The 27,501-nt window shown below is 35.0% G+C and overlaps 1 protein-coding gene across 1 annotated transcript in view; it reads left to right on the top strand.

Annotated features, from left to right (window-relative positions):
* Positions 1-27,501, top strand: part of GRID2 (glutamate ionotropic receptor delta type subunit 2) — a 1,371,230-nt gene that overhangs the window by 707,427 nt on the left and 636,302 nt on the right. Inside the window, exons 3-4 of the mRNA XM_023638677.2 lie at positions 3,098-3,382; positions 22,836-23,041. Coding sequence (XP_023494445.2) covers positions 3,098-3,382; positions 22,836-23,041 — 491 coding nt within the window. The remainder of the gene's footprint in view (positions 1-3,097; positions 3,383-22,835; positions 23,042-27,501) is intronic.

Below are 27,501 nucleotides of genomic sequence, written 5' to 3'. Positions count from 1 at the left end.
TATGCTCTATATGTTTCGAGGTGTGTGTGTACATGCCTACACAATTTAAATAAGTCACGGGGGTTGAAATAATAGTGGGAAAGAAGTATGCCATTGAGAAGTCCTTGGCTTGGATTCGTGTAATAAAAATGTGGCGGATACCCACAAAAACATACTCTTATCTTCCAAATTCAGTTTCACACTATATCTAATGAACTGCAGTATGCATGGTATGGAACTCTAAAGAATGCAGTCTTCCAACAGTCAAGAATGGAAGTCTTGTAGAAAAAGGTGTTCTGCTTCACTAAGCTCTGTTTCTGTTCTTGGTGTAGCTCTTTATCTCCTCAACTCTGTCTTCTGCCGTAGTGAGGTATAGTCTCTTTTTCATACTAATCTTTATATAGATTATACCAAGTGCTCTTTATATAGGGCCCTGTGAAGGGTCGATGTCCAGAGCAAATCAATCTGCATCTTCTCTGCTTCAACCAACATTTTATATTGGTAAAATAGGGCAAAATCGGCATCAAATATAGCCTTGATAGGTTACCTTGCAGACCCATTCTTATATGTGCCCGACCTGGGTTGCGTTTTGAGTCAATCAGTCGCAGTCTGTTTTAGATGTGTGATCCCTTCCTTTTCTCTTTAGTGGGACTGCCTCTTTTTACCAAACCTGACAATAGACAATCTCCAGTTGAGCTTTCTCTTATGGAGAACTCCATCTGTTCTTTGCCATGCAAAACTTTAAGGTTACAAATATTGTTTGCTTGCCCTGGTGAAAAAGATATTGAACAATGAATTAGAGACCTGGGTCTTTTTTTTTTCAATGGAGGAGTGTGTGCTTTCTTGACAGCTGTGAACAAGAGAAGGTTGGGCACTATAAGAGAGAAGTATGTCTATGACTTGCAGGTTACTCTTCTCCCAGTCTCTTCCTATGAGAAACCTAACGCAATGATTTTGGCACTCCGAGTCTCAGAATCTTTCTCAAAATAGTGTTCCAGGATGCCAACTTAACAACCAGTTATGACTGGCATAGCAGTTAAAGCTGATTTTTCCATCCCTGGACTACATGATCTTTAAATTACCTTTCAGATCTAATATTATATTGTTTTCTGATTGCAATTTTTGATGATTCCTATTTTGATTTTATAGAGAAATTTCAGTTATCCTTGCTAATATGTGGAGCAGGATGGATAATACCAAATAGTAGATAATTTTAAAATGGTACATTTGCTTATATAATAAGAATTATTTCTAGTATCTGCTTAGTTTGTCTTCTTACTAACAGAGGCTGACAGGAAATAACATAGATGGTTGGAGGAAATCACAGAATATTTACTAAAGCAATTGTATCTGCTAAATAATGATTAATATATGATTCTTCAGAGTCTATCTTTTCCAATCTGAAGATTAAAATAATTTTCATATATTTTTATATGTGACAGAATATAATACCAAAACTGAATTTTTCCATCTTTTATATTTATAATTTTGTAACTTTTGTGGTAGATTTATACAAAATCTTATATTTGTTTGATCATCTTTAATTACTGTAATCTAAAGATTGAATTCAACTGTGTATATCTTAAGGCACTCCTCTTATTTTGATCTTAAATGCTAAATGAGCCAAGCTTTTAAACAAAATCTTTTTTTAAAGTGAATTTCTATTTGCTTATATAAATCAGCAATGGCCTTACTTACCACAATAAGGAAACAAACTTTTGACCAGTGTTTTTTCATAAATTCATTCAAAGTATAACTATAAATTCATACTGCTTTCTATAAGTGTTAAATTCACGAACATGAGTAGGCTCTATGATTTTTACTGAAACATCAACCTCAATCTGTTACAGTCTAAGAAGCATTCATCCCTGATGTTATCTTTCACATTTATTTGAAATCATATAATGTCTCTCATGCTTGAAAATTGTGTCCCTAATAATTAGTAATTTATTTTGCATCTATTGGTTGGCTTAACATTAATCATAATAAATTTATTTGATGCTTATATACGTGTCGTTAGAATAGTACTTTTAAACTTGCACTTTGTCAGCCTTCATTAACTGGCAAATTAATTACATGGAGGTACTTATCTAAGTTGTCCTTTGAATTTTTCAAGCATTATGTAAAACAATCTATAGCAAAGTCTGATAGTGAGAATGCTATACCTAGAATGCCTAAAATCTAGAATAAAGACTGGGTCGATTATAATAACTGACCTTCTCAAATGGAATTAATTTTACCTTGATTCCTTCTGAATTTACTTTTGGTTTTATTTCTAATATCTTTCCTTCAAAGATTGGCATTCTGAGATATCACTTCTTAACTCTTTTTTTCTGTATATGCTGTGTCTTTACTTATAATTTATATTTGATCTGTTTTCAAATATGTTTTGAAGTAAGCATATATGCATATGCAGAATAGTTAAAATGAAATTAAAACAGAGATAATAAATCATATAGTAGAAATTAGAAATTGTTCAGCTAGAAACCAGAATGAAGTAGTAGCTGAAATTTAGTATTTGATTTGACCAGGAGTTTTCTGATTGTCAAGGAAAAGAACAAAAATATTTTCATTTCTCTAGTTTAATAAAGGAGGCAAAATGTCATCAAAGTTTTAGCTACCTCAATGGCTGTTTTCTGTGGCCAGAAATGCTTTCCTCAAACCTTTTGTCGCATATTATCTCCTTTTTGAAAACCTTGTATTATATACTCAATAAAGAATTATCTTTTCTCTGAATTATACATTGATAATTATAAAAGTATAGCTATCACTAATGAATGCTTATCATGTGAGAGGCAAATGACAGATACTGAATTCTCTCCAGCGCTTGCAATCATCCTGCAAGCTGCGTGCTATTTTACCCCGTCTACAGATGAAAAAACTGAGACCGAGAGAAGCTAACCCATTTGCACATGGTCAGCTAGCTGATAAGGGCAGAATTCTTGACCTGAAATCCAACAGTACCTTATAATTTGAGTATCTCCTCATGTAGAATGTACCTTTTAAAAAAAATTTCCATAGTTGGTGTAATAATTCCATAAGATTTATTCACTGCTCCACAAAAAGAGAAAATCTAGGAAACCCATTGACATTTGCATGTTACTGTGCTTTTTTGCAGCCTGTGAACTTATGAATCAGGGCATCTTGGCCCTGGTCAGCTCCATTGGCTGCACGTCCGCGGGGTCCCTCCAGTCTTTGGCAGACGCCATGCATATCCCTCACCTTTTCATTCAGCGCTCAACAGCTGGGACCCCAAGAAGTGGTTGTGGACTCACCAGGAGCAACAGGAATGATGACTACACTCTCTCTGTTCGGCCACCTGTCTACTTAAATGAGGTTATCCTGAGAGTGGTCACAGAATATGCCTGGCAGAAATTCATTATATTCTATGACAGTGAATATGGTAAGTATTTTGAGATTTGTGTGTTTTGTAAGCTCATATTTGCATGGCAAGCAACTTCATTAAATCTTGAAAAACTTCAAGGAGCTTACTCATTGTTATTTGTGGTTTTCTTCTCCTGTTATATTCTTCTTACAAATCTAGCAGCAACAACAACAACAACAAAAATTTTAAGGCTGCAAGTTCAATCTTTCATATTAAATGCCTTTGAAGTCAATTTGAAAGTAAATACCTGTACATAATGCTCAGTTTATAAATGTTTCTAAAGAGAATCTGACTCCAATATATCTTGGTTTTTCAAATAATGAGAAGTCAGAAAGACAATACTGTCCTTCTCCCCTTTCAGAAACATTTATTTCCCTTATAATAATAAAAGACCATTTTGGGCAAATTCTGGAACACTGAAAAAAATTGTCTATTTCTATTTATTGGTTAAAAAAAATTATGATGTATCTTTCGTACACCAAGTGTGGACTTTAATATCTACTTAGTATTTAACTCTTTTGGGGTCACTGAAATCATGTTACTTTATAGTTAGCATGGCATATTGCCTGCAATATGAAATCTCACAAAAATTCTGAGTAGTATAGAGACAATTTATTTAACTTTCCAAGGTAAAACAAAGAAATTTCCCTAAATTCACCATAATTTGAGGAAAAGAGACTTTGTCTTGGTATTTTTAATTGTATTATATTAGGAAAAATAAGCAAAATAATATTACTTTTGTTTAAATATTTTTTCCTGAATTAATCTACCTGTTTTCTGACTGATCCCAGAGGTGTTCAGATATAGTTTCTCTCTTATTTTTGTCATTAGGGGAAGTAGAGATAGCTAGAATCAAATGAGAGAAAATAAACAGATCACGATAAAGAATATGTATTTTGAAACCTGTATTTCCTTAGAGATTTACCTTAAGAAAGAGTCTCAGAAAATTTTTCCAGTCAGTGTGGATGGGTCTAGTTTTAACATTTTTATTAAATAAAAAATCAAGAAGATTTCACCCTCTGTAGTGTGACTTATTTTTCTTAGCAAATAAGTAAATAAACATTTTCTAAAATAGTGTTTTTCTTGTTATAATCTACCCAGCATTATGAACAATATTGGACAACAGTTACATAAGAATGGGCCAGAAAGTAGCATCAATAGAGCTGAGCATAAACAGGTTGGGAGAAATCTGGGAAGCAACAAATATGAGCTCCCGTGGACTCCCAGGGAGGGAGAGCAAGTGGCAGTTACATTTAGCCCTAAATATTCAAAGATTGCATGGGGTTTTGGCAGCCAGAGTCGCATTAAACTTGATGGGTTGATTTCAGCCAAAAGTCTGTGGCACTCTTTGAAAGCACACTTCTTTGTCTCCAGGAAGGAAATCTTTATTTTTGTTGCTTAATTCATATTATTTAGGGGTCACAGAACAAACACCAAGAGACTGAAATGAATAAAATAAATAAAAAGGAAATAAAAAATAATTGGCTCATCAGTAAAAGTAAGGATTGGATAGAAATCTGAAATCCACTGATAGGATTACTTAGTTACATAGTAACCTCTCCCTCTGGGAGTCGGCATGCTGACTGTGGTTTTGTCAGTTTTCTTCCAGGCAGATTATCTATGGTTTTCATAAACTTAAAGGACATTCTTATGACCTTTGCTCAAACATAAAATAATGAATTTTTAAACCCTAAATTTTTCTTTAAGGGAGGGAAACACTTTTTAGTTAGTCCTATAAAATAAACAACAGAAAAGTGATTTTTGATGGAAGCATTTTCACAACACTAAAACAATAATTTTTCTCTTTGATTATAAGTGTCCATGAGGAAAGAAAATCTTGTTTCCAAGTTCTACATGGATTACGGTTAGGAAATTCTCATAAGAGAAGACGTTTATTGATTAGGTGAATATTTTTGAAAATATACACTAAATTCATAGTCACACACAATCATTTACTTACATTTGAAATTCCTCATTCTCTTTTCCTCTGTTTTCCTTTGAGTAAATCAGATGCTATAATCACAGCATATTACTGGGTCCTCTGTCAGAAGCAGGATTTGTTTTAGGAATGATAAAAAACATTTTTTCCTTTACTTTGGTGATAAACTTGCTTTTGACTTACGATTTAATTTAATAATCTATGAAAAATTACCTTGCTTGTATCATTAAAATTATTTCCAGTAATACCTTTGTTTAATGAAAGAAAATTTCCCTTTGATACTTACAATAAATCTTGCTAGTAAAGAAGAACTGGGCTAGAGTCCAAAATAAACATCAAGTTATCCAAATGCCTCGTACCTTGAGGAGGGCTACATGTATTTACATAGCCATTCGTCAATGTCATCATTTTAAGTTCAAACTGGAATTATACTTGACTTTTACCTTGGTTATCAGGAGTTGCTTTCATTAAGGAATGGATTAAGCATCAGTTCTGGATGGAATCAGACAGCCTGCTGGAGCCAAATCTCATTGAAGATGTATTTTGCCTAGAAAAATATACTTAAAAAAAAAAGATTGTTTCTGTATTCAGTTAATTAGAGAAACACCTTTTTTAAAAGCAGCTAATTATTAAAAGCATAGTATAAAAGCCTACTTTAAATTCCATAACAAAAATATTCAAGTCTTTAATTCTAAGTAAATGGATGAAACGAGAAGAAAACGTGGAAACTTGATTTGAATGGATTGGTTCAAGGCATTTTTAAAAAGGAAGTGTTGAGCTTTCAAATATATGTCATTCAGGAAATGTGCATTGCTCACTTGCATAAAGCAATGCAAAACGTGAAATAAAAAGTTTTACAGAAGGTAGTCTTAGCCTTTAAGAAGCTTACAATTAACAAAAGAGGCAAAATGTTTATATGACTCTCCTAATAGAGAAAATAGTGTAAGTGTCACGAACGGTGCAATAGTGTCATGAATGCTAGTGGTGTGTAATGAAGAAAGTGTTTAATTTCAGCAGTGGTGATTAAGGAAGGCTTTATGGGTAGACTTTGATCTTGATTGTTGCCTCTTAAAATCCTACCTAACTTTCACAATGTGTGAGAGATAGCCACTCCAACAGAGAGAAAGTGCGAACAAGTCTTGCAGCCATGAAAATATTAAACATAATATCTCTGTGGCACTAGAATAAGTATTTTACATCACATCATCTAATCTTCTCAATAGCTCTATGAGGTAGGTAATATTATTATCACAATCTTACAAATAGGAAAACAGAAACAACTGATGGGTAACTTGTTCCCAAAACTTAGCTAAGAAGTGTCAGAGCTGAGATTTAACGTCAGACCAGAGCCTATACTCCTAACTATGTGTAATGACTATAAAGAGGTTGCAGTGACCTATCACCCAAAAATATAATAAGGGCTAATCTTGGAGAGAGAGATTATTATGTACAGACCCTGTTCTAAGTGCCTTACATGTGTCATCTCATTTACTCCTCACAACAATCCTCTGAGATGATGATGATGATGATTTTACAAATGAAAAAAACTGAGGCAGTAAGAGGTCAGGTAACTCAAAAGCATGTTGAGAAGCCTGAATTCAAACACTGATAATCTCATATTATATGATAATATTGTATTCCTTGCTTTCAACCACTAGAGTATTTTGATGCTATAGAAATAAGAATAAGATTGATTTCTGACAAACTGTGAAATAAAAAATGTTTACAAATGAAATGTAGAGAATCATCTTTATTAAAGAGAGACAATGACTTCAAGCCTGCGTATCTTCAATGTATTAACATCATTCAAGGAAAAATATTATATGTCAATTCAGGTTTGGTTATCATTGGAAGCATGGAAACAGGACAGTCATTGGGCCAAAGTAGGCTCACTCATCAGCAGAAAATAACCTCTTGCCTACACAATAACCATTCTCCATTTTAAATTTACCAACAAAATGCCAAATTTATTTGAGAGAGCAATACTTCCAGTTGAAAAACTACATTGCCCAGGATCTCTTACAGCTGAGGTTTGTGATATAATATCATCAAGAACTGTGAAGGTCTGAGACTTTGCCCTACTTTCAAACTATCAAGTGACCCTGCATCAATTTCATGATTATTGGCAGAAAACACTACATTCCTGGGTTGGAGAGAAAGGACTTTAATACCCATGGCAAAGCAAGCAGCATTAACCTTGTATTAATGTTTGTTCCTCTTGGCCTCAAGTCCCGCAGGCTATGTGGAGACACTCAGGTGGATGCTGTAGATGCAGTGGGTTTGTATGACAGCTAAGGAGCCCCGACTTAGGGAATCTGTATCTTTTATAATGGGCTTCTAGTAAACCTGCTCAGCATGTGTCCTGGAAGGATACATTATTTTTTCCTGTAAATAAGTCTCTTCTCCTATCTAGGGAGAGCTTCTGCTTGCAAAATGTGCAGTAATATGAGAGACTTATGGAGAATTGTCTCCTCAAAATATTTACTCTTTGTTTCTACAACATTTTTGGCTTCTAGCAAATTTCTCCATGAATATGCCAGTCTAAGACCAATCTGGTTAATCTGACCGACAGAAGTCGGGATCAAATCTATTTAATTTGTCTCCTCTGCATTTGTTTAAGGATATCATAAACAAGATTTTAATGAGCAGGATGATCTCAGCCATACCCACCAGGGTCCTGGACTCAACCAGCTGAACAAATTCCATGACCATCAAGAATCTACTTTAAAAAGTCAGAGAGCTTTCTCCTTAAATTTCTGTATAAACTTTTCTACTTAGCCAGAGACATTAATCCAAGTACAATAGGATTTATTTGTAATTGAAAGATTCCATCTTTCTCACAAGGAGAAAGTCTGTCATCTATAACCATCTTGACCAGTGAGTTGATGCTGACCTGAATGACTTCCAAGGCTGAAGTGGTGCCATTGATCACTTCAGTGAAATTCAGGGGAAAATTTCTAGTCAGACAAATCCTTTCATGGGGAAAACTACCTACAGGACCCATATAAATTGCAAGGTAGATATTGCTGTATGTGGCTCCCCCAAATAAATAAGGGTAGCCTCACTTTAGGAGATCTCAACAGAGTAGTACATTATCTGCCACTGGTATTTACTTCAACACTTGAAGGTCACTTATAGCAACCCTAATGTGCAACTCATCTGTCTTTGGGAGGGAGGTAACCTCTACACAAGAACTACAGTCTTAGAAGTTCACATAACATCCCTGGTTAGGGGAGACGTAAGAATGGAGGGAAGGGTTAGTTAGAATTGCTGAGCCCCCCTAAAACACATCAATAGGGCTTCCAATATGACCTCCTTGCCAGCTGTTAGTGCTAAGCTTTCTCAATTTATATAGAATATTTGAGTCCAGTTTGTGTTGAGGAGAATCAGTCTGAAGGAAATTGGTGCAATCTAGTTTATAACGTGAAATTTCAGTAGTATATTATTATTTGTCAATCACCGTATATACATGCCCCTTTACCCCTTATGCCCACCCTCAAGTCCCCTTCCGCTCTGTTAACCACTGATCTGTTCTCTTTGTCCATGTGTTAGTTTATCTTCCACGTATAGGTGATATCGTATGGTGTTTGTCTTTCTTCGTCTGGCTTGTCACACTTAACATAATACTCTCAAGGTCCTTCCATGTTGTTGCAGATCAAATGATTTTGTATTTTTTATGGCTGAGTAGTATTCCATATATATATATATATATCATATCCTCTTTATCCATTCATCAGTCGATGGGCATTTGGGTGCTTCCACATCTTGGCTATGTAAATAAACTTTTCTTGGAACACAGTATGTTCATTTGTTTGTATACTGTCTGTGCCTGCTTTTGATCTACAATAGAAGAGTTGAGCAATTGCAATAGAAACAGGATAACCCATAAACCTGAAATATCACTATCTGGCCTTTAAGAATTTATTTACCAATCCCTATTCTATGACTTCAGTCTAGTAACTTTCTTAACACCCTATGTAATGAGTCAGAATAGGGATGGAAAAGGTATTTGGAAACATTGACAGATGTTTTGCATGAGGAGTGCATCCCCCACTGTTTCCAGGAGACTTTTTGGTAAGATTAAGGAAATGGTGATCACATTGTGGGTACAGACCTCTGTTGAGGAATAGCAGATCCAGCAGTCAGTTAAATTTAAGGCACTTATTCCAGTTTGAAAGGTCTGTGCCAGGAGACCTTTCTTCTGAACAACTCCAGGAGTTGTTCTGAAAGACAAAGATCATTAGTGTCCATCCCTTCTCCCTATTTCTAGGGTCTAAGCATGTTCTCTTCCCAGGTGTTGGAGTTGTTGCTCTCCGTCCAGCTCCAGAAATTTGGTGTATCCCATTCCAATTGCTGTAACTTTATCTTTTTCTCCATTTACTCCTATTTGCACCTCTCATCAGGAATGATTAGGTGCAAAAGAGACAAGGACATTTTTATAAAACTTACAGAGACCAATTGTGTCTCGTACTTTGGCCTGCATTGGCCATTATAGGAGGACTTGACAAACAGCATACTCACAAAATGCTCATTATCTTTATGATCCACAATCACAGCAATCCAACAAAAGACTCCAGAGGCTGAGATAGAATTAAGTCCAAATCCCCCTAAGCTCTCTGTAGGCCAGGCTGCCACTCAGGTTGATGTGGGGAAACATAAAGAAGCATCATGCCCAGGACAGACATCTGAGCCCCAACAACAATAACTACAAAAATCAAAAAAAACTATGCCTATATTTAAAAAAGAAAGGTCTAAATAGCAAGAAATTAAACTTCCACTTTCAGAATATAGCAAAATAAGACTGTATTAAACCCAAAGTAGAAAACAGAAAATATTAAAAACATGAGTGCAGATTAAAATGAAATAGAAAACTAATAGTTTAACATTAATTTCTATAAGATTAATAAAATTGATAAGCCCCTAGCAAAATCAATCAGTATATTAAAAAAAAACACACAGAAAACAAAAGGTATCAGTATCAGGAATAAAAGAGAAAATATCACTACAGATCCTCCGCACAAAACAATATTGTACTAGAAGTTCTACCCACTGAAACAAAACAAGGAATAAAAACTAATATGCATACAGTTTCAAGAGGAAGAAGTATAAATGTCTCTATTTGTTAATACTCAATTATATACAAAGAAAATCCAATATAATCTCCAAAATCTTCTACTAAAACTTTTAAGTTAATTTAGTGAGTTTATAGCCTAAAAGGTGAATATTTGAAAATAATTATATATCTCTATAACAGCAGTAAAAAATTGGAAAGTGAAATAAACAGAAATATGAAAACATCAAATGGCTTAGAATAAATCTACAAAATATTGCAATGTATTTACACCGAAAACTACAAAACTTGAGCAAAAGCAATTAAAAAAGACCTAAATAATGGGGAGATATATGTTCATGATTTAGAAAATGTGATATTGTTAAGATGCTCATTCTCCATGAATTGATTTATAGATTCAATGCAATCCCTATCAAAATATCTCAGGCTCTTTAAAAGAAATTGATCAGCTGATTCTAAAATTTAAATGGAATGTCCGAAGATCTTGTATAATCACAAGAACATTGAAAAAAAAGTAAAACTGGATTAAATGCTTTACCTAATTTCAAGGCTCATTTCGTATTGTCCTAGGATTGACAAACAGATCACAATAAGATTCAGAAATCACACCATATGTACATAGTCAATTTTTTGTTGACCAACATGCCAAGTCAATTCAGTGGGGGAATGTTCTTAACCAATAGTATTTGAACAACTGTGTTTTTGTATGAAAAGAAAGAAAAAAGAAAAAAAACTTTGACTGCTATCTCACACTATACAAAAATTAATTCAATTGATCTTAGACCTAAACTAAAAGCTAGAATTATAAATCTTTTAGAAAAAAAATAAGAGAATATATTTGTGACTCTAGGGTATACAGAGATTTCTTAGACACATCAAAAGGAACTAACCAAATGCACACAATAATTTGGACTTCACCAAAATTAAACATTTCTACTCATTAACAGACACCATTAAGAAAGTAAATAGGCAAACTACAAACCTGGGAATACATTTCAGTACATACATCTGAAAGACTTACATAAGCACATAGGCTATGGAAAGAGCTCAGAGAATTAAAAGAAGAAAACAAAACAAAACTCCTACAAAGAAACAATATGAGACCAAGAAAAATAGACAATTAAAAATGGCAAAAGGCTTATGCAGACAATTCATGTAAGAAGATATATAAAAGGCCAATAAACACAAGAAGAACTCCTCAATGTTTCTTGTCCATAGGTAAATGCAAATTAAAACAAGATATCAATTTTTACCCTCTGGATTGGCTGAAGGCCATTACTACATGTCGCCAAGAATGTGGCATAACTGGAACTCTCATACTTTGCTGGTTGAATGTAAAAATGTACAACCATTTTGGAAAGTTGATTGGACATAAAAATGTACAAGCACTTTGAAATCTGTTTGGCAGTTTCTTACGAAGTTGGATAAACATCTGCCTTATGTTTTCCCCATTTCACTCCCAGGTGTTTTCCAAGATAATGAGAATGAGTATCAACACCAACTCTTATATTAGAATGTTCATATGAGCATTATTCATTGTGTCCAAAACTAGAAACAACTTAAATGCCCATCATTTTGAAAATGGTTAAAAGCATTGTAGCGTATCTCCACAACGGACTACTATCCAGCAGTAAGAAAGAATGAACCATTGAAGTATGCAGCCGCATTATTTTGAGTGAAATAAGCCTGAAATAAAAAGAGTACATGCTGCATTATTCCATTTTTATAAAGTGTAATAAAATACAAAACTAATCATGGTGATACCAATCAGAAAGTGGTTGCATCTCTGGATCACGAGTGGATTGTGTAGAAAAGGACACAATCTTCTGTGGTAACACAAATATTTAATATCTTGTTTTGAATGGTAGTTACAGCAGAATACAATAAATACTCTTTGAACTGCACATGTAAGGTCTGTTATTTTATTGTACATAAATTGTATCTTAATAAAATTTAGAAGACAGAAAATCCCGTCAAATAGTTGAAGACAAAAACAATTTTAAAAAAAGGAAAGAAGGGCAGCCCAGTGGCATAGTGGTTAAGTTCGCACACTGTTTCCATGGCCTGGGGTTCACAGGTTTGGATCCTGGGTGCAAACCCAGCACCACTTCTCAAGCCACACTGTAGCAGCATCCCACATAAGATATAGGAAGATTGGCAAAGATGTTAGCTCAGGGCCAGTCTTCCTCACACACAGAAAAAAAAGTGGGGGAAAAAAGCAAAAAGGGAAAAAATCAATTTGCCTATCAAAAGTTTAAACTAAGTAGCATGATTGACTCATGATCACTTACAGATTACAGAGTCATAGACAAAAGGTTAGAATTGAATGCAGTGGACACCCAAAACCCAAATTTGCTAGTAGATCAGAATGACTAGAAGAGCTTTTTAGTCATCATAATACCTGGGTCCCATCCCAGTCTCCTGAAATCAGAATTTTGGCAAGGTAGGCAGCAACGACATGTATATTTTAACACTTCACAAGTGATTCTGATGCAGCCAGCTTTGTTCCTCGATGAGGCATTTGGAAACAAGACGTTTCAACAGGACGCTTCTTCAGCATCTTTGATCAGTAACATTGTTTCTCCCACCAGGGTACTCCGAGAGAGAGAAACTATATTTTGAAGAATCCTGTTTCACATTTGGACATTGGACATTTCTAGTTGTCAGAAAGTTTTTCTTTAAACGATTGATTTTTTTGGAATAACATAAGTAATCTTTTGCTTATATTCATTTATCAGTAAGCAAAGAAAATGACTAAACCCTCCTTAGACTTCTACTGCTTAAGTACCAAGAGCAACTTCCCATTTCCAATATGGTGTGCTTTTCAGATATTCCGTCTTTCTAAGTACTTTATCCCCATCTATTCTAGTTTTTCAGTATCTCCGCATCTGATCTGACATTGTTACTGATTACACTATATGCCGCAGGCTATCTTATTGCCTTAGACAGAGAGATGAGACCTTTGCTTCTTTTTAGAAAAATAAAAAACACTTTTACCTTGTGTTTTCTCATAATTTCTGCTTTTTAAAAAAGTTTTATATTAAATCTTTATTGTATCGCTTATTATATTCCCCTTCTCTTAGAATTTTACATCACCCTCGATTTACTTAGCTTTCAACCAAATCTCTGAGAGAAAGTTTGGTCAGGTAGGTGGAATGTGATATCCAGGAAGGCACGTTAACAGCAATTGGCAGTAGTCGGGGAAGGCTCAGTATCAAAGAGGCCTAGGGAAGGAGTTACTTGAATGTACCAGCCAGTTCCAGCATTAAGGAACTGACAACAATACAGAAAGCAGAAAGTTAGAGGAGTAGGTGGTCCTTAAAACAGAAGAAAGCGATTGTTTTAATGGGAGGATTCTATTCTGAGAGTACTGATGGCAGAAAAGTTGAATTTCAGGGCTGGGAGGACTGAACAGCACTGATGGACGAGAGAGACAAGCAGTAAGGTTGAAGTGCTCTTCATCAAATGAGCTACTTGGGTTCTTTAATTTCCTTTGCCCAAAACAATATTGGTCCCACAGCCTAGGACTAGGATAGATTTACTGATAGATCTGTTAGATGGATGTAGTTATGGATACTAGAGGGATAATATGATGACAGGGATCTGAGCAGCTTGTTACAGTAATGACGTAGAGAAATGAACTCATTGAAAGTAGTTAGATCCCCTCTTACCATATTTTCATTTCTGCTTCGGTTCATGCATTGGCTTTATTCTTAGCCAAGACAGATGACACTGGTGACTCGAAGCATATCCTTACAGATTATTATACTAAAGAAAGATCCTTTGCTTTCTTTGTTCATAAATCTACTATCATACATATTGATATATACCCATATACCAAATCTCAGGGCCTGTTTGGGTCCTGTGCTAATCCCTGGAACAGATAATTTTGTCAGGGACATGGCAGGCTCTCAGTCACCAGCCTGAGTCACACGATGACCCTCTGGGTGGAGGCTAGGCATACCTGGACACATGCGCTTCCCTTTCCAGTTTGAAGGAAACTTTGCTTATAAGAAAACAATTCTTTAAATATTAATTAGATTACGTTAAATTAATTAATTATATTATAATATAATTAATATAAATTAATTATATTAAATTAGTTTGATTTTAAATTTTAGTTTAATATTATTAAATGGAATTACATTAAATATTTATTATTGTTTAGAAATTATAAATATTTGCCTTTATAGTTCAACATTAAAATTGCTTTTAAAACATACACTTTTTAGGTTTAGTTTGAATTTGGTTTTTTTGGTTTGTTTTGGTCAGCTTAAACTTATTTTATATTCTTAGCCTTTCTGACATTTTTCTTATAATTTCAAGATAGTATTTTCTCTTTTACAACATAATTTTTGACCATATGTAAATGTCTACCATAATTTGTTAAACTAAGTGTTTCCGAAAATCAGAGACCTGAAAGTGAGAATTAGGTGTTGATAAAATAAAATGTCTTAGCATGGAAATGACTAAATCAAATATATACTTAAGTACTACCCTTAAGTACCTCAGTATATCACTCTTTCCTTACAATTAAGTTGCCATATGGTAGCCCCTTTGAAATGAACACTGGGTGACCAGCCTCATGAATGCATTCCTAAGAATCACAGCATTCATCCCATATGGTCTGGATGTAGGTTTAATCAAGGCCCATAAAATGGACACATTCCTCTTAATTGATTGCAAATGTTTATAATTACCCTGAGAGTGTTTTCAAATGTCTGATGACTATAATATTATTAACTGTCTCTCTAGACAGTCTTAAAGCTGTTTATTACTCGTTTGGCCACTTTCCAGCTTTCAGTTCTCTCATTTTACTCCAAAGTGCATCAATAAGCGTATAATTAATCCTAGCAGGTTATTGAACTATTTCCTTTGTATTAGTACATATTATGTCAAATAGGTAACACTGATATATTCTACTAGTTCAGATTTGTTCATCAATAAAAAGACCTTAAAAAATATTGATCAGCATTACTGTAATGATAACCCTCATACTGAAACACTATGATCTAAAGCTAAAATCCCAAGTTCTTATCAAATAGAAAATCTCAATGATGGACTGACCGCTATTGCTGAATATGTCACCTCAAAATCTAATATAGCATATTATTATCTTTATTTTCTAAATATGCTATAAATGGCAAGGAAATAATAAAGACTCAAATTATTTTTGAAGTAAAGTTTCTTCTAAACAAAATTTTTTAAATCCCTCAATGGTTAAAAGCCTTATTTTCTCAGGAAAATAGGCTTTTATAGAGTATGCTTACTTGCTTACTTAGTTTGACATGAGCTTCTGTCACTTGCAAGAGAAAGGCTATTGGAAACAAGGCGTTTATAGAGTATACTTTGCTATTCATAAACTGGGAAAATCCATTCAGCTCAATGATGTATGTCATGTGTCCAGCAGTACGGCATATTCCTTTTCATCTAAAAAAAAAAGTCACAAGATTCTAAATATTACTTTTAAAGCTTGGCATTCTGTCATGATTTCAGAAACACCAACACTGGCTGAATCCAGCACTGAAGTCTCCTGCTCTCAAGTGAGATCTTGGATGCATTAAGTGATCAAAGTAATTAAATGTGCCTAACCTACTCAAATGAGAGGGAGAGATGAGGAGAGGAAAAAACTCAGATTTACATAGACTTAGTGACAAATCTCTTTTCCTACCAAATTCAGTATTTTAAAGGTGATATTTGAATACAATGATCAGAATTACTGTTTGATATATTCCAGAGAAGGCCACTAAATTTAGTTAAATTGCAACTACAATTTGGAAAATGAAAGAGTATTGTAAGATTCCTCTATCTCTGCTCCATCTGTTTTATCATCAGATAGTGTAGATAACAAATTCCTTGAGGGAAGGGATTGTTTTTGTCTTGCTCAACATTCTCTTCTATGTACCTCTCACCATGCTTGGCATATACTAAGCAGAGACTTGGTTCCAAAAAGGATCTATCCGGATGCAGACAACTGGTTTGCAATGAACAATAGGATGTCAGACTTCTGGTTGAGGGTCAATTTAGAAATATGTTTATACGTTAGATTCTGATGTAGACTGGGATTTTTTTACCCTGGTCTACTTAAACCATTTTTAATATAGACATTAAATTTAATCTTATATTACTGATCATAATAAAGTCATTATTTTACACAATTTAATAACTAAATCATTGAGCTTCAATCAGCTTTCTCCAACTTCTTGGAGAGTTGTTGTGGGAAGTGGTCTAAATAAGTTACACAATTCAGATATCAGAGAAACTGATGGTTGCTAGGATATCAAGATCTGAGGATGTTACCTAGATCAACTTTTAGTCCTTATCAAGATTTTCCATAGAAAAAGACAGCAGAAGAAAATTAAGAATAAATGGGACTTTTGACTGGGTTAATAAAGTCTTGATAATGCAAATATACATTGCTTAGAAATTTGTAGCTTGCGAACTGCTTTAGTATTTCACACACCCTATTTCTTTTTATCAGAACAACCCAGTAATTAGCTTAAATAATTTTCTTTTCACATTGATAAGTTGTGGTTAGTTGCTACTTATCCTATGCTACCATTCCTTTGTTCCATTTCTTGTATTGACATTAATCACATTAAAACATAATTATCTGTTTAATCTGTCATCCCTTCCACTGAACTGGACATACCTCAACGGTAAGAACTCTGCCTTCACTTTCATCACCAAAGTATCAGATTTTCAGCACAAGACTTCATATTAGTCAATAGCCTTTCTCTGGCAAGTGACAGAAGCTCATTTCAAACTAAGTAAGCAAAAAAAAAAATTCTGATTGACTCACGTAGTTGGAAAATCTATGCAACATCTGGCTTCCCTCTGCTTCACTTCGCTTATTGGTTTCATTCTCAGTTTCTGTCTAAGCACACCAGCTCTTGCAATCCCAAAGCTACAACATTAGAACTCATGATGCAAAAGAGAGATCATTTCTTTTTAATTATTCATATATCAAATTTCAATCCCTATTTGAGCCCTGTGACTATTCCTGAACTAATTCGTTAGGCCAAGGACATGGAGAGCTCAAATTGACTATCCTGGGACACATGACCATCCAGTAATAGATTGTAGAACAAAATAAAAGTGGAACACCAGGGATGGGTCCAGGTTTATTTCTTGAATGAAAAATGAGGTCTTGTCCCTTGAATAAAAGAGAAGAAGCACTGGGAAGGTAAAAACAACAGACATTAGCTATACAATTTGTTCCAAGTTTACAGGGCTACATGAGTAACAAAGTAAGGATCCAAACCTGGTTTTCTGACATCATGTGTAGTGTGTTTTCCCCTATAAAAAGTGATTTCAGAAAAGAAAAATGCAGTGTTGACTAGAAATGATTTATAAGGGCTTTTCACGTCAACTTACCCTGGAAACCAAAATAGCTTTGCCTCCATAAACGCAAGGAATATTCCCTAATGCATTCTGTCCTGCGCCACCCAAATCTCCTTCTCAATGGAAGTACTTATTCTCTCAGCAGCTGACTGCTCTCCCCAGGAATTGCCCTCAGCTGAAGAGAGCCACCAAAGTCCACACAGGATTATGGTCTCTTATTCCACCAGCCCTAACTTGGTATAACTCTGAAGGCCATTCCACTTCCAGAGGCCTGGGCAGGTCTCTGTTGAGACTGCATCACAGCTCTCCCTCTGCTGAATTTTGCTTATTTCCCTTGGTGCACAAGTGCTATTCCTGAGAGCAGTCCCTAACAAATTTTCTGTTCTTCCTTCTCCTTCTCAGAGTCAGCTTCCCTGGGAACCCAATCTTCTACAGCTTAGTAGGTTTTTCTTGGACCTGAAGGACAACTAGAGTTTGACTAAATCGTAACTGAAAACAATTGAAGGTTATTGGGAAACGTCTTTATGTGTTTGTTATGTTTCTTAATATTTTTATTTAAAATGTTCCTCTATTTAAGTAAAATGTAATACGCACTACTAGTTGACGTGAATATCTATACTTCACCTTCTTATATAGTACGGAAAGAAAATAAATCATTAAGAGCAATGACAATATGCTAATCTAGGTTCTCCAATAACTACCCTGGGAAGCATGCAGATCAGACTGAGAGACCATAATCTAGGTGGAGTGTGGAATGTTTTGGTTATGTACATTTACTGGGGAGAGAGAGGATCCATAATCTTCATGATTTTCTCAAAGGAGTCTGTGATGCAAGGAAGATTAAGAAATTGCAGCATTGGTTCCCAAACTCATTTCTTAAGAATCATCAGTGAGAAAATCTCTAGGCTTCATCTTGAGAGTTTCAGATTCCATAGGAATGGAGTGAGGCTCAGAAATCTTTCTTTTCAACAAGTTCTCCAGATGATTCCAAAACAAAATTCAGTGGACCATGATTTGAAAAATGCCGACCTAAGGACTAACGTATACTTCTACATTAGTTTTCTATTGCTGGTGTAACAAATGACCATAAATTTAAAGGCTTAAACAACACAAATTAGTACTTTATAGTTCTGTAGGTCAGAAATCTGACATGGGATCTTAAAACATGGGCTAAAACCCAAATATCTGCAAGCCTGTGTTCCTTTCTGGAGTTTCTCAGGGAGAAACTTCCTTACTTTTTCCGGCATCTTGAGACCATCCACGTTTCTTCTCTCCAGATCCCCTTCCTCCGTGTTCAAAGCCAGCAATGTTGCATCTCTCTGAAGTTGCCCAAAAGTCAACTCATTCATCAGAAGTCAGATTTCCTTTTGAGTCTCATTTTCTGCCTCCCTCCTCCAATTTAAGGACCCTGTGATTATACTAGACCCACCCAAATAATACGAGATATCTCCCCATCTAAGGTCAGATGATTAGCAACCTTAATGCATTTGGCGCATTAATTCCTCTTTGCTAGCTAACCTAAATATTCACAGATTTCAGGGGTTAGGACCTGGGCATCTTTGGAAGGTCACTATTCTGCCAACCACAAGCTCCTTTAGAGTGCCCAGGAAAAAAAGACTTTTTTTTCTTCCTAATCTTATGTTTAATAAATCAGTTAATGAACCTTCCACCACTTGCTGTTATTTAATTATCTGGTCAGTAGAATTAATAGTCACTGGGAACTACTGAATTGAAACTATTATTTAAATTTCTGTTATGAATAAACAGCACCCAGCCACACCCACAGGCCTGCAAGCTCCTTGAGGTCAGGCACCAAGTCTTGACTTTTCTGTTCTCATTTCCTGCAAATTAATAGGCATACAGATAATGTAGTTGAATAATTGTGATGGTTGATTATGTTCATGAATTAGCAAAACCAAACTCCCACTCTCTCTTTTCATGATGCTTTCCCACAGATCAGCTAATAGACAATATGATTCTGACTCTTCTCACATCAACCTTACCAGTTGCCACATATCATGAGTGTCTGGTGCTATTCTCAAACAAGCAAAGCTATTATTATTTAACTCCTGCAATCCAAGAGTCTAAAATATTGTGCTTGCTATTTGGGCCAGCTAGCCATCTGTAGATTTTAGTCAATTTCACCCTATTGGTGGATGAAGAAGTGGCCTCTTGACAAGTACTTATGTACTATTGTTAACAATGGCAGCAACTACCATGGGTTAGACCCTACACTGGATTTTGCACACATACACACAAGCCCTCTCTAGTATAATCTTTGAAGACATCTATAAAATAAATGTTTCTTCACTTACAGATCAAAAAAATTTTCAAAACTTTTACAATCACATCTCTAGGCAGTGATACTCAGAATTCCAGACTAAGGAAGCAGAGGGATAATAGCAACCTTTTATCACATCACTTTTCTGGCTAAATAACAATATAGATATTACTTAACTTCTGGTCAAAAATAAAAGCTAAAAGGTGTCATACTGTTCTAAATCAAGGAGAGATCATTTACAAGCTCAATTTGAATCATAGTGTCTAAGAAGTCACTCAGACAGACTACTTTTCATTCTGCACACATAGCCCATCAGCCACTTAGTCAGATCCTCTACTTAAAACTTTCAACAGATTAAAACTCTATCTAGAATAGAATCAAAACCCCTTCCTGCATCTCACCAGAGTCCACATAATCCAACCCTCCCTGTCCACACGGCTTCCCCTAACTCTGCTGTCCTCCTCACTAGCTTGGCTGCAGCCACACTGGAATGCTTAAGTTGCTTCAGACACAAGCTCCTCGCTGCCCTAGGGTATTTTCCTTTGCTCTTGTCCTCTCTTCCTACCTCTTTCCTGGATAATGTCTTCTCAACCCTTAGATCACAGTATAAATACCAGTTTTCCAGAGAAACTTTCCCTGAGTATTCTAAGACGCATCTTCCTCCCCACCCTGTCATTAGCTACCAGAGCACCCCTATTGTTTGCTTCCAAGCACTTAGTGCCATTTGTATGTATTAGTTTGTTTACTTGTTTATTGTCTGTCTCAGTGTGGGGAAGTGTATTCACTGCTGTATTCCTTGCACTGTGTCCCATAGTCAATAAATGTTTTTTGGAACAATTTTTTTCTCAAACTTAAGGTATGAAATTGCACTGGCATATTATTTCTGTAAACAGAAGATTTTCTATAACGTGAATGATCTAGAGCCTTAGATCATGTTTTCTGAGTATCTTTTTTTATTTCAATATATTTTTGGTTTTGTTTGTCTTATATTTAGATGCACATTTGAGTAATAAATTAAGAAACAACAACTAAAGAAACACATACAATTCAAAATCAAGGATCTGCTCTGACACGTGTTTTAAAGGTTTATTGATTCTGGGGTGGGCATAAGCTTCTGTATTTTTTAATGATTTCTGGGTGATTATGATTCACACCAAAGTTTGAGAATGCCTGCTGGAGTGTATTCATAGTCCTGTTATATGTCTACCTGCGTCTGCTAAATTTCGTCAGATCCAACCCTTTGTTTAATCCATGCTTGAGTATTTTAGGCCCTTAGGTACTTTCTGACTTGGATGTTTAATGAGTACATAATACTTTTATTATTCCAGCTCTTTTATCTCTTGTTCTGCTCTAGATGAGGCTCTGTTCTTTTAAGGTGCTTTGATGCTGACATCCTGGGTTTATAAAATAATTAGGAATAAGGAATATAAGGTATAATTTATACAATTATCTATTTTGAAGAGTTTGAGAGTTTTCAGATAACTAAACATATAATTTATAGTAATTGTTTTGAGGTAAAGCTAATCACAGGAAGAAAGCAAAGGGTTTTTTAAATTAATTTGTAACCTTGCAAATAGAAACATTTATTATGAGCAAATGTCAGTTTCCAAATTTGTAGCTGTTTGTTTTCTTATTTGAAGTGCTTATATATTGCCTTTAATTATTAATACATTGAAAAAACACATGAACTAATTATTTCCCTTGAGAGGCAAATTTTACTTGATGCAATCAGACACAATTAGGAATTTTGAGATACAGTCCATTCATAAAAAAGCAACCTACAATCCCATTTACTTCATAGTTTTCACCAATTTTTCCCTTTAAAGATTTTATGCCATGGACATATACAGAAAAATATAACTTATTATATAGTAAAAGCAAAATCTGCTATATTAAAATTATATTGTGCTAGGTACATCTTCGAATCATATTTATCAATGTTGAGATTCCTTCTTCTGTAAACAGCCAATGTGGTGCTAGGAAAACTATTTGTAACATTTGAGATACTTCTTGTTCCTTAAATATATATCAAAGTATAAACTTATAAACTCTTTATTTAGACTAGATTTTACCCTCCTCACTTAAATGTGAAATGGACACAATTTGTTATTTGATAATCTTTCAGAACTTTGCATATTTTGGAATGGATGTGTGAAGGTTTTGTTACAATTTGTTCTGCACACAAAGTACATTCCCCACACTCTGGAAAAGAAAACTCTCCTACCAAGTTTGCCAGATTTGAGCTAACGAGGTAGTACTCATAAAATAGACAAAATGTAGTTATTTTATTTGTGGTCTAAGTGACCAGAGAAGTTCTGAAGACAACCTCTCAAACCACTTTTTCTATTTAGATTGTAAAAGTCAATTTAGTGATATTGTTAGCTGTTTTAGGAAACATTAGTAATCTTGATTTAGGTTCATCTGCCGTTAATGATATTCATGTTTACATGAGGTTAACATCACTTTTTAATGCTTTTTAATGCTGAGGAAAATAAGGAATGTACTTTCCTTATCTCACATTTGCTTTAGGGAAGTGAGGATTCTCCCTAACCACCTCCCTCCACCCTATCATAACATTGTGGGAGGTGAGATAATTTAGAAATTATCAGTGGAGAGAAAGAAATTCATTAAAAAAATAATAGTTCGTATGTTTTTCGTGTAAACACATTAAATCCTACTAAACCTTAAACATATTTGAGAGTTCCATCAGCTACTCAATTACTACTTTTACACAAACTACAGTGTCGAACAATAAACTATTCTGATATAAGTGAAATAGCTTTTACCTCCCTTCTGTGCTGTAATTCACATTTTGATGGGCTTTTGATGTTCCTAGATATCCGTGGAATACAGGAGTTTTTGGACAAAGTATCTCAGCAGGGGATGGATGTTGCACTTCAGAAGGTAGAAAACAACATCAATAAAATGATTACCACTCTCTTCGATACCATGAGAATAGAGGAACTGAATCGCTATCGAGACACTCTCAGGCGAGCCATCCTTGTTATGAATCCTGCCACAGCCAAATCCTTCATTACTGAGGTAAGTAAAAATTGTCATGGGCTGGGAGGAGCGGGTATAAACCTAATGCTTTGGAATGGACTCCGCAGAGGAGAGGAAAATTAAGAGCAGTACAAGGGAATTAACTACACAGCTCCCATTAGCACTAATGAAGTGAGTTCCCCGCTCATGGCATTTACCTCATACTGTCTGGTTAATTGCTGAGAATGTTTGTATTTATATATGTTTAGGCACATGGCCAGGATGATGTTAAGAAATTCAAAGTGAGTTTAAAAGTGCCGTTGACCTGAATGAATATAACATGTTCAAGAATGAATTCACAAGTGCATAGTTCTCTAACTAATTCTTAAATTTTTTGGCAAGTAAAAATTTTACTTCTGAGAAAAGATTTACCTGAATTTCCTAAACACGATTACTTTTACAAAAACATATAGTGGATTTACTTCTGATCTGTGAACTCTGTACCAGGACAAATAATTAAAATGTCTGAAACTCTACAAAGTGATGACCACTGTACATTTTTGATGCTGCATCCTCGAATTTCTAATATTATCTGTTCATTTGCCTAGAAGCTCTGAAACTTTGTAAAACTACAATTAAGATTTTTTAATCATTGATATAACATCTCTTTGTGCTAAAATGCTTGCTGTTGCCTTACAAAGAATTGTTGTCAGGTCATTTTTGCCTTACTTCCAGTTTTAAATTTTATATAGTGCTAGAACTAGTCTTGACATTACATACTTTCACATGGGTCTTATTATTAGCGTTTTTAATTTTGCTGAGTTTATTTGACTAATACTTTTTCCTCATTCCTCAGTGAAGCTTTTTTTAGCCCCCAAAATACTGCTATAAAGTCTCCAAATTAGGAATGTATAAGAAGTTCCTTGACTCTCTAATATAACTGGTGTCAAGGGACTCAAAGCAGAATATAAATCACTAAGAAGAATAAAACTTTCAGAAAATCATCAATAATAACTTTTTTGTTTTAATGGAAAATTTTGTGATGCAGTTTAAGAACAAATATAGAACTTTGACCTTTGTTAGTCTAGCCAATGACTTAAGAGAGTCTCATTGAACCACTAGATTTTTCCACCACAGGAAATGTAAAATAGGAAATATTCTTTCCTTCCTTCGTCCAAGAAACACAAAATCTACTAGAAGATTGAAGTCAAATATACAAAGACATGTAACAGACACTAGAATCTTAAAATTAGAGTAAACGAAGTTGAAGTATCTGTGGTCATTTTTGGCTGGGAAGATCAGAGAAGACTTCATTGAGAAGGCACATTTGAACCAGACTTAGCATCGTGAGTAGGGATTCACAAAAGGAAAATGGTATGTAACCTACAAATAGAAGTCCATTTCAGTCACTTTCTGGCCATGTGGTGTTGGCAAATTACTTAACATTTCTGAGCCTCCTTTTTGTCATCAGTAAAATAATTATTAATCAATAATAATGATATATTGATTTCAACTTATTAAATTTCTAATTTAGATTACTGAGATATCCTATAATATGTCTTAAAGGGTTGGGAGGGTGGCACCTAGTAGATGCTCAAGAAATGGTAACTTCTAGATCGCTTTTTCTAGCAGATGCTATGGCCCTCATCCTTGACTGTGACCTTTGCTATTTATAATAATCTGCTGCCTCCCTCTTTGGTCCCAAACACATAAAATCTACTTTTGTGATTTTCCTGGGAGACTTCTCTCCCTTTCTTTACCCAACCACCGTTTTTTGTCCCTCTCACTTGTCTTTCACAATCACTGATTTTATGTCTCCAAACTGTGGACTAAGCATATCCTACAGTCTCAAGCAGTGATGTAGAAGTGACAAAAAGAGTGTGAACCCACCCCCTTCCCTGTGCTATGCTGGCTGTACTGTTCTCTGACCTCTACAGTGGTTGGTGTACACCTCCCAGCGTGCTTCTGCTCTCCCATGGGTTCTAGGAACATTTCCCCACTTACGATATAGGCTAACTCTTTAAGTACTAGAAACAGTCCATTCAAAAGGCAAACAGCACTGAATTCAAAAGGCAGGCAGCGCTGAAGGTCTGGAGACACAAGGAATAGCTCCTGACTTAGAGGATCACTGCATCTAGTGGAGGAGGCGGGCATGTAACTAACAAAATGCAAAAGAAAAAGCTGTAGTAGTGATGGGTACACTGCAGGGAGTTTGGCTGGGGTCAGGAAAAGTTTCACGGAGAATTTGCTTTACTCGAATCTTGCAAAATGAATAAGAATTCATTAGGCAGACAATGACAGGCAAACAACAATTCAGTGTGTGTGTGTGTGTGTGTGTGTGTGTGTGTGAGGGATATATGGACAGAGTTTAAAAAGTCAAATACAACTGGGGGTTTTATAATGAAAAGGAAAAGTGCCGTGGTCAATTTCTTTCTACCTCTCGTTATTCTTTTCAGAAGGAATTACTTATTTTTTAATTTTTAAAATGTAATTGATATTTACTTTTAGAATACTCTATGGATTCACGTTTTTCAAGATTTAAAAGGTTCAAAAGAATAACCTCCTGCCATTGTTTCTTGAGCCCCTGATTTTCTTCTCTGAAGGCAGTATATCTTGTATGACATTTCAGGCATATACATACACTTTCACATATACATATTCATATGAGCACATGCACACACACACACTTTTTACTCTTTTTTACACAAATAGTGGTATACCAAGTATAAGTTCTATGCCTGGATTTTTGTTATTGTAGTAACGTCAAGGAGCTCATTCCGTTGGGATATACGAAGTGCTCTTAATAGCTGCATAATATTCTGTTGATAGATGGAGTCACTCTTAGCTCTTTAAATTTTCTATTTTTACTTAATCTGGTATTATTTGTTGTTATTTTATCTCCTACATTTCTGATATGAAAAATGAAGATTTAGTTAATTTGCTTCACCAATCCTCACACCTCACCTCAATATAACACAATGTTGAATAACTTCAAATAACATAGCCAGGCCTTTACTCTTATACTGTCCCCTCTACAGAGCACAGTGTCCCTAAGCTCCTTTCACCGTGATCCACTCTTCAGCCTCCCAACTTCTAAGACATCCAACTTTACTTTGATATTGGGTGTGTAAGAATCATGTATTTTCTACTCTGTAATCATAAGTAAATCTTTCATGCTTTGGCTAAAAGTTGATTCTATAGGGTGGAAATCTATAAATGTGCTTATATTTTTATCACTATAAATACTTTTCCCTGCACAACAAAGTATTGAGATATTATTTTGTTGAGATATTTTCCTCACTCAGCTTCAGGTTTTTCATTTCAGTTATTACTTTCCTTACTTTTTCCTTCTTTTTATTGTTGTCTGCTACTTAATTTCTAAGTTCCTATCTTTAGTAGCAAATCTCCAAAATTTCTCTTTTCTGCCTGGAGCCTTCCTTCCCAGAACCTCTCTTTCCTGCCCTATTTCTGGCACTTCCTTCCTCATTCATCTGGGTCAGATCCCAAAATTCCTAGATTCCATGTCTTCTAGTTTCTTATTTTGCTGAAGAATATTCTGAAGTAACTTCCTAAAGAATGGTATGTGGAACATAGAGTTTATCATTCTTTTCATTTACGAAAATATATTTATTCTAATTTCATCCTTCATGAATAAGTTGGCTAATTATAAATTCCTAGGCTACAAATCATTTACCTCAGAACATCAATAGCATTAATGTATTGTATTCTGGCTCTCAGGTATTAGTCAGGTGACTAATAGAAATCCAATGGATGCCTCATCCGTATGCAGTTGAAGGCAGTTGGTTGTTTGCACCTTGAAACATTTTGAGAACTTTAACATTTTAAAAGTTCACAATTGTGTCTAAATGGGTTTCTTTTGCCATCCATTTCACTCCGTGCTTGGCAAACCTTTGTTTTCTTATTTTATTGAGGTCATAATAGTTCATAACATTGTAAAATTTCTGTTGTACATTATTATTTGTCAGTCACCATATAAATGTGCCTCTTTACCCCTTATGCCCACTCTCCAACCCCCTTCCCCTCCGGTAATCACTAATCTGTTCTCACTGTCCATGTGTTAGTTTATCTTCCACATATGAGTGAAATCATACAGTGTTTGACTTTCTCTGTCTGGCTTATTTCGTTTACCATAAAACCCTCAAGATCCATCCATGTTGTTCCAACTGGGATAATTTTTTTCTTTTTTATGGCTGAGTAGTATTCCATTGTACATATATACCACTTCTTCTTTATCCATTTGTCAGTCAGTGGGCACTTGGGTGGTTTCCACATCTTGGCTATTGTGAATAATGCTGCAATGAACATAAGGGTGCATAAGTATCTTTGAATTGTGGATTTCAAGTTTTGGATAAATACCCAGTAGTAGGATAGCCAGGTCATTTGGTATTTCTGTTTTTAATTTTTTGAAAAATACCCACACTGTTTTCCATAATGACTGCACCAGTGTGCATTCCCGCCAACAGTCTGTGAGGGTTGCCTTTTTCTGCATCCTCTCCACA

The sequence above is a fragment of the Equus caballus genome, chromosome 3, assembly GCF_041296265.1.
Source record: "Equus caballus isolate H_3958 breed thoroughbred chromosome 3, TB-T2T, whole genome shotgun sequence".
NCBI classification, from domain to species: Eukaryota; Metazoa; Chordata; class Mammalia; order Perissodactyla; family Equidae; genus Equus; species Equus caballus.
The sequence above is the reverse complement of the archived record's forward strand: the minus strand, read 5'-3'. Positions and strand labels throughout refer to the sequence as shown.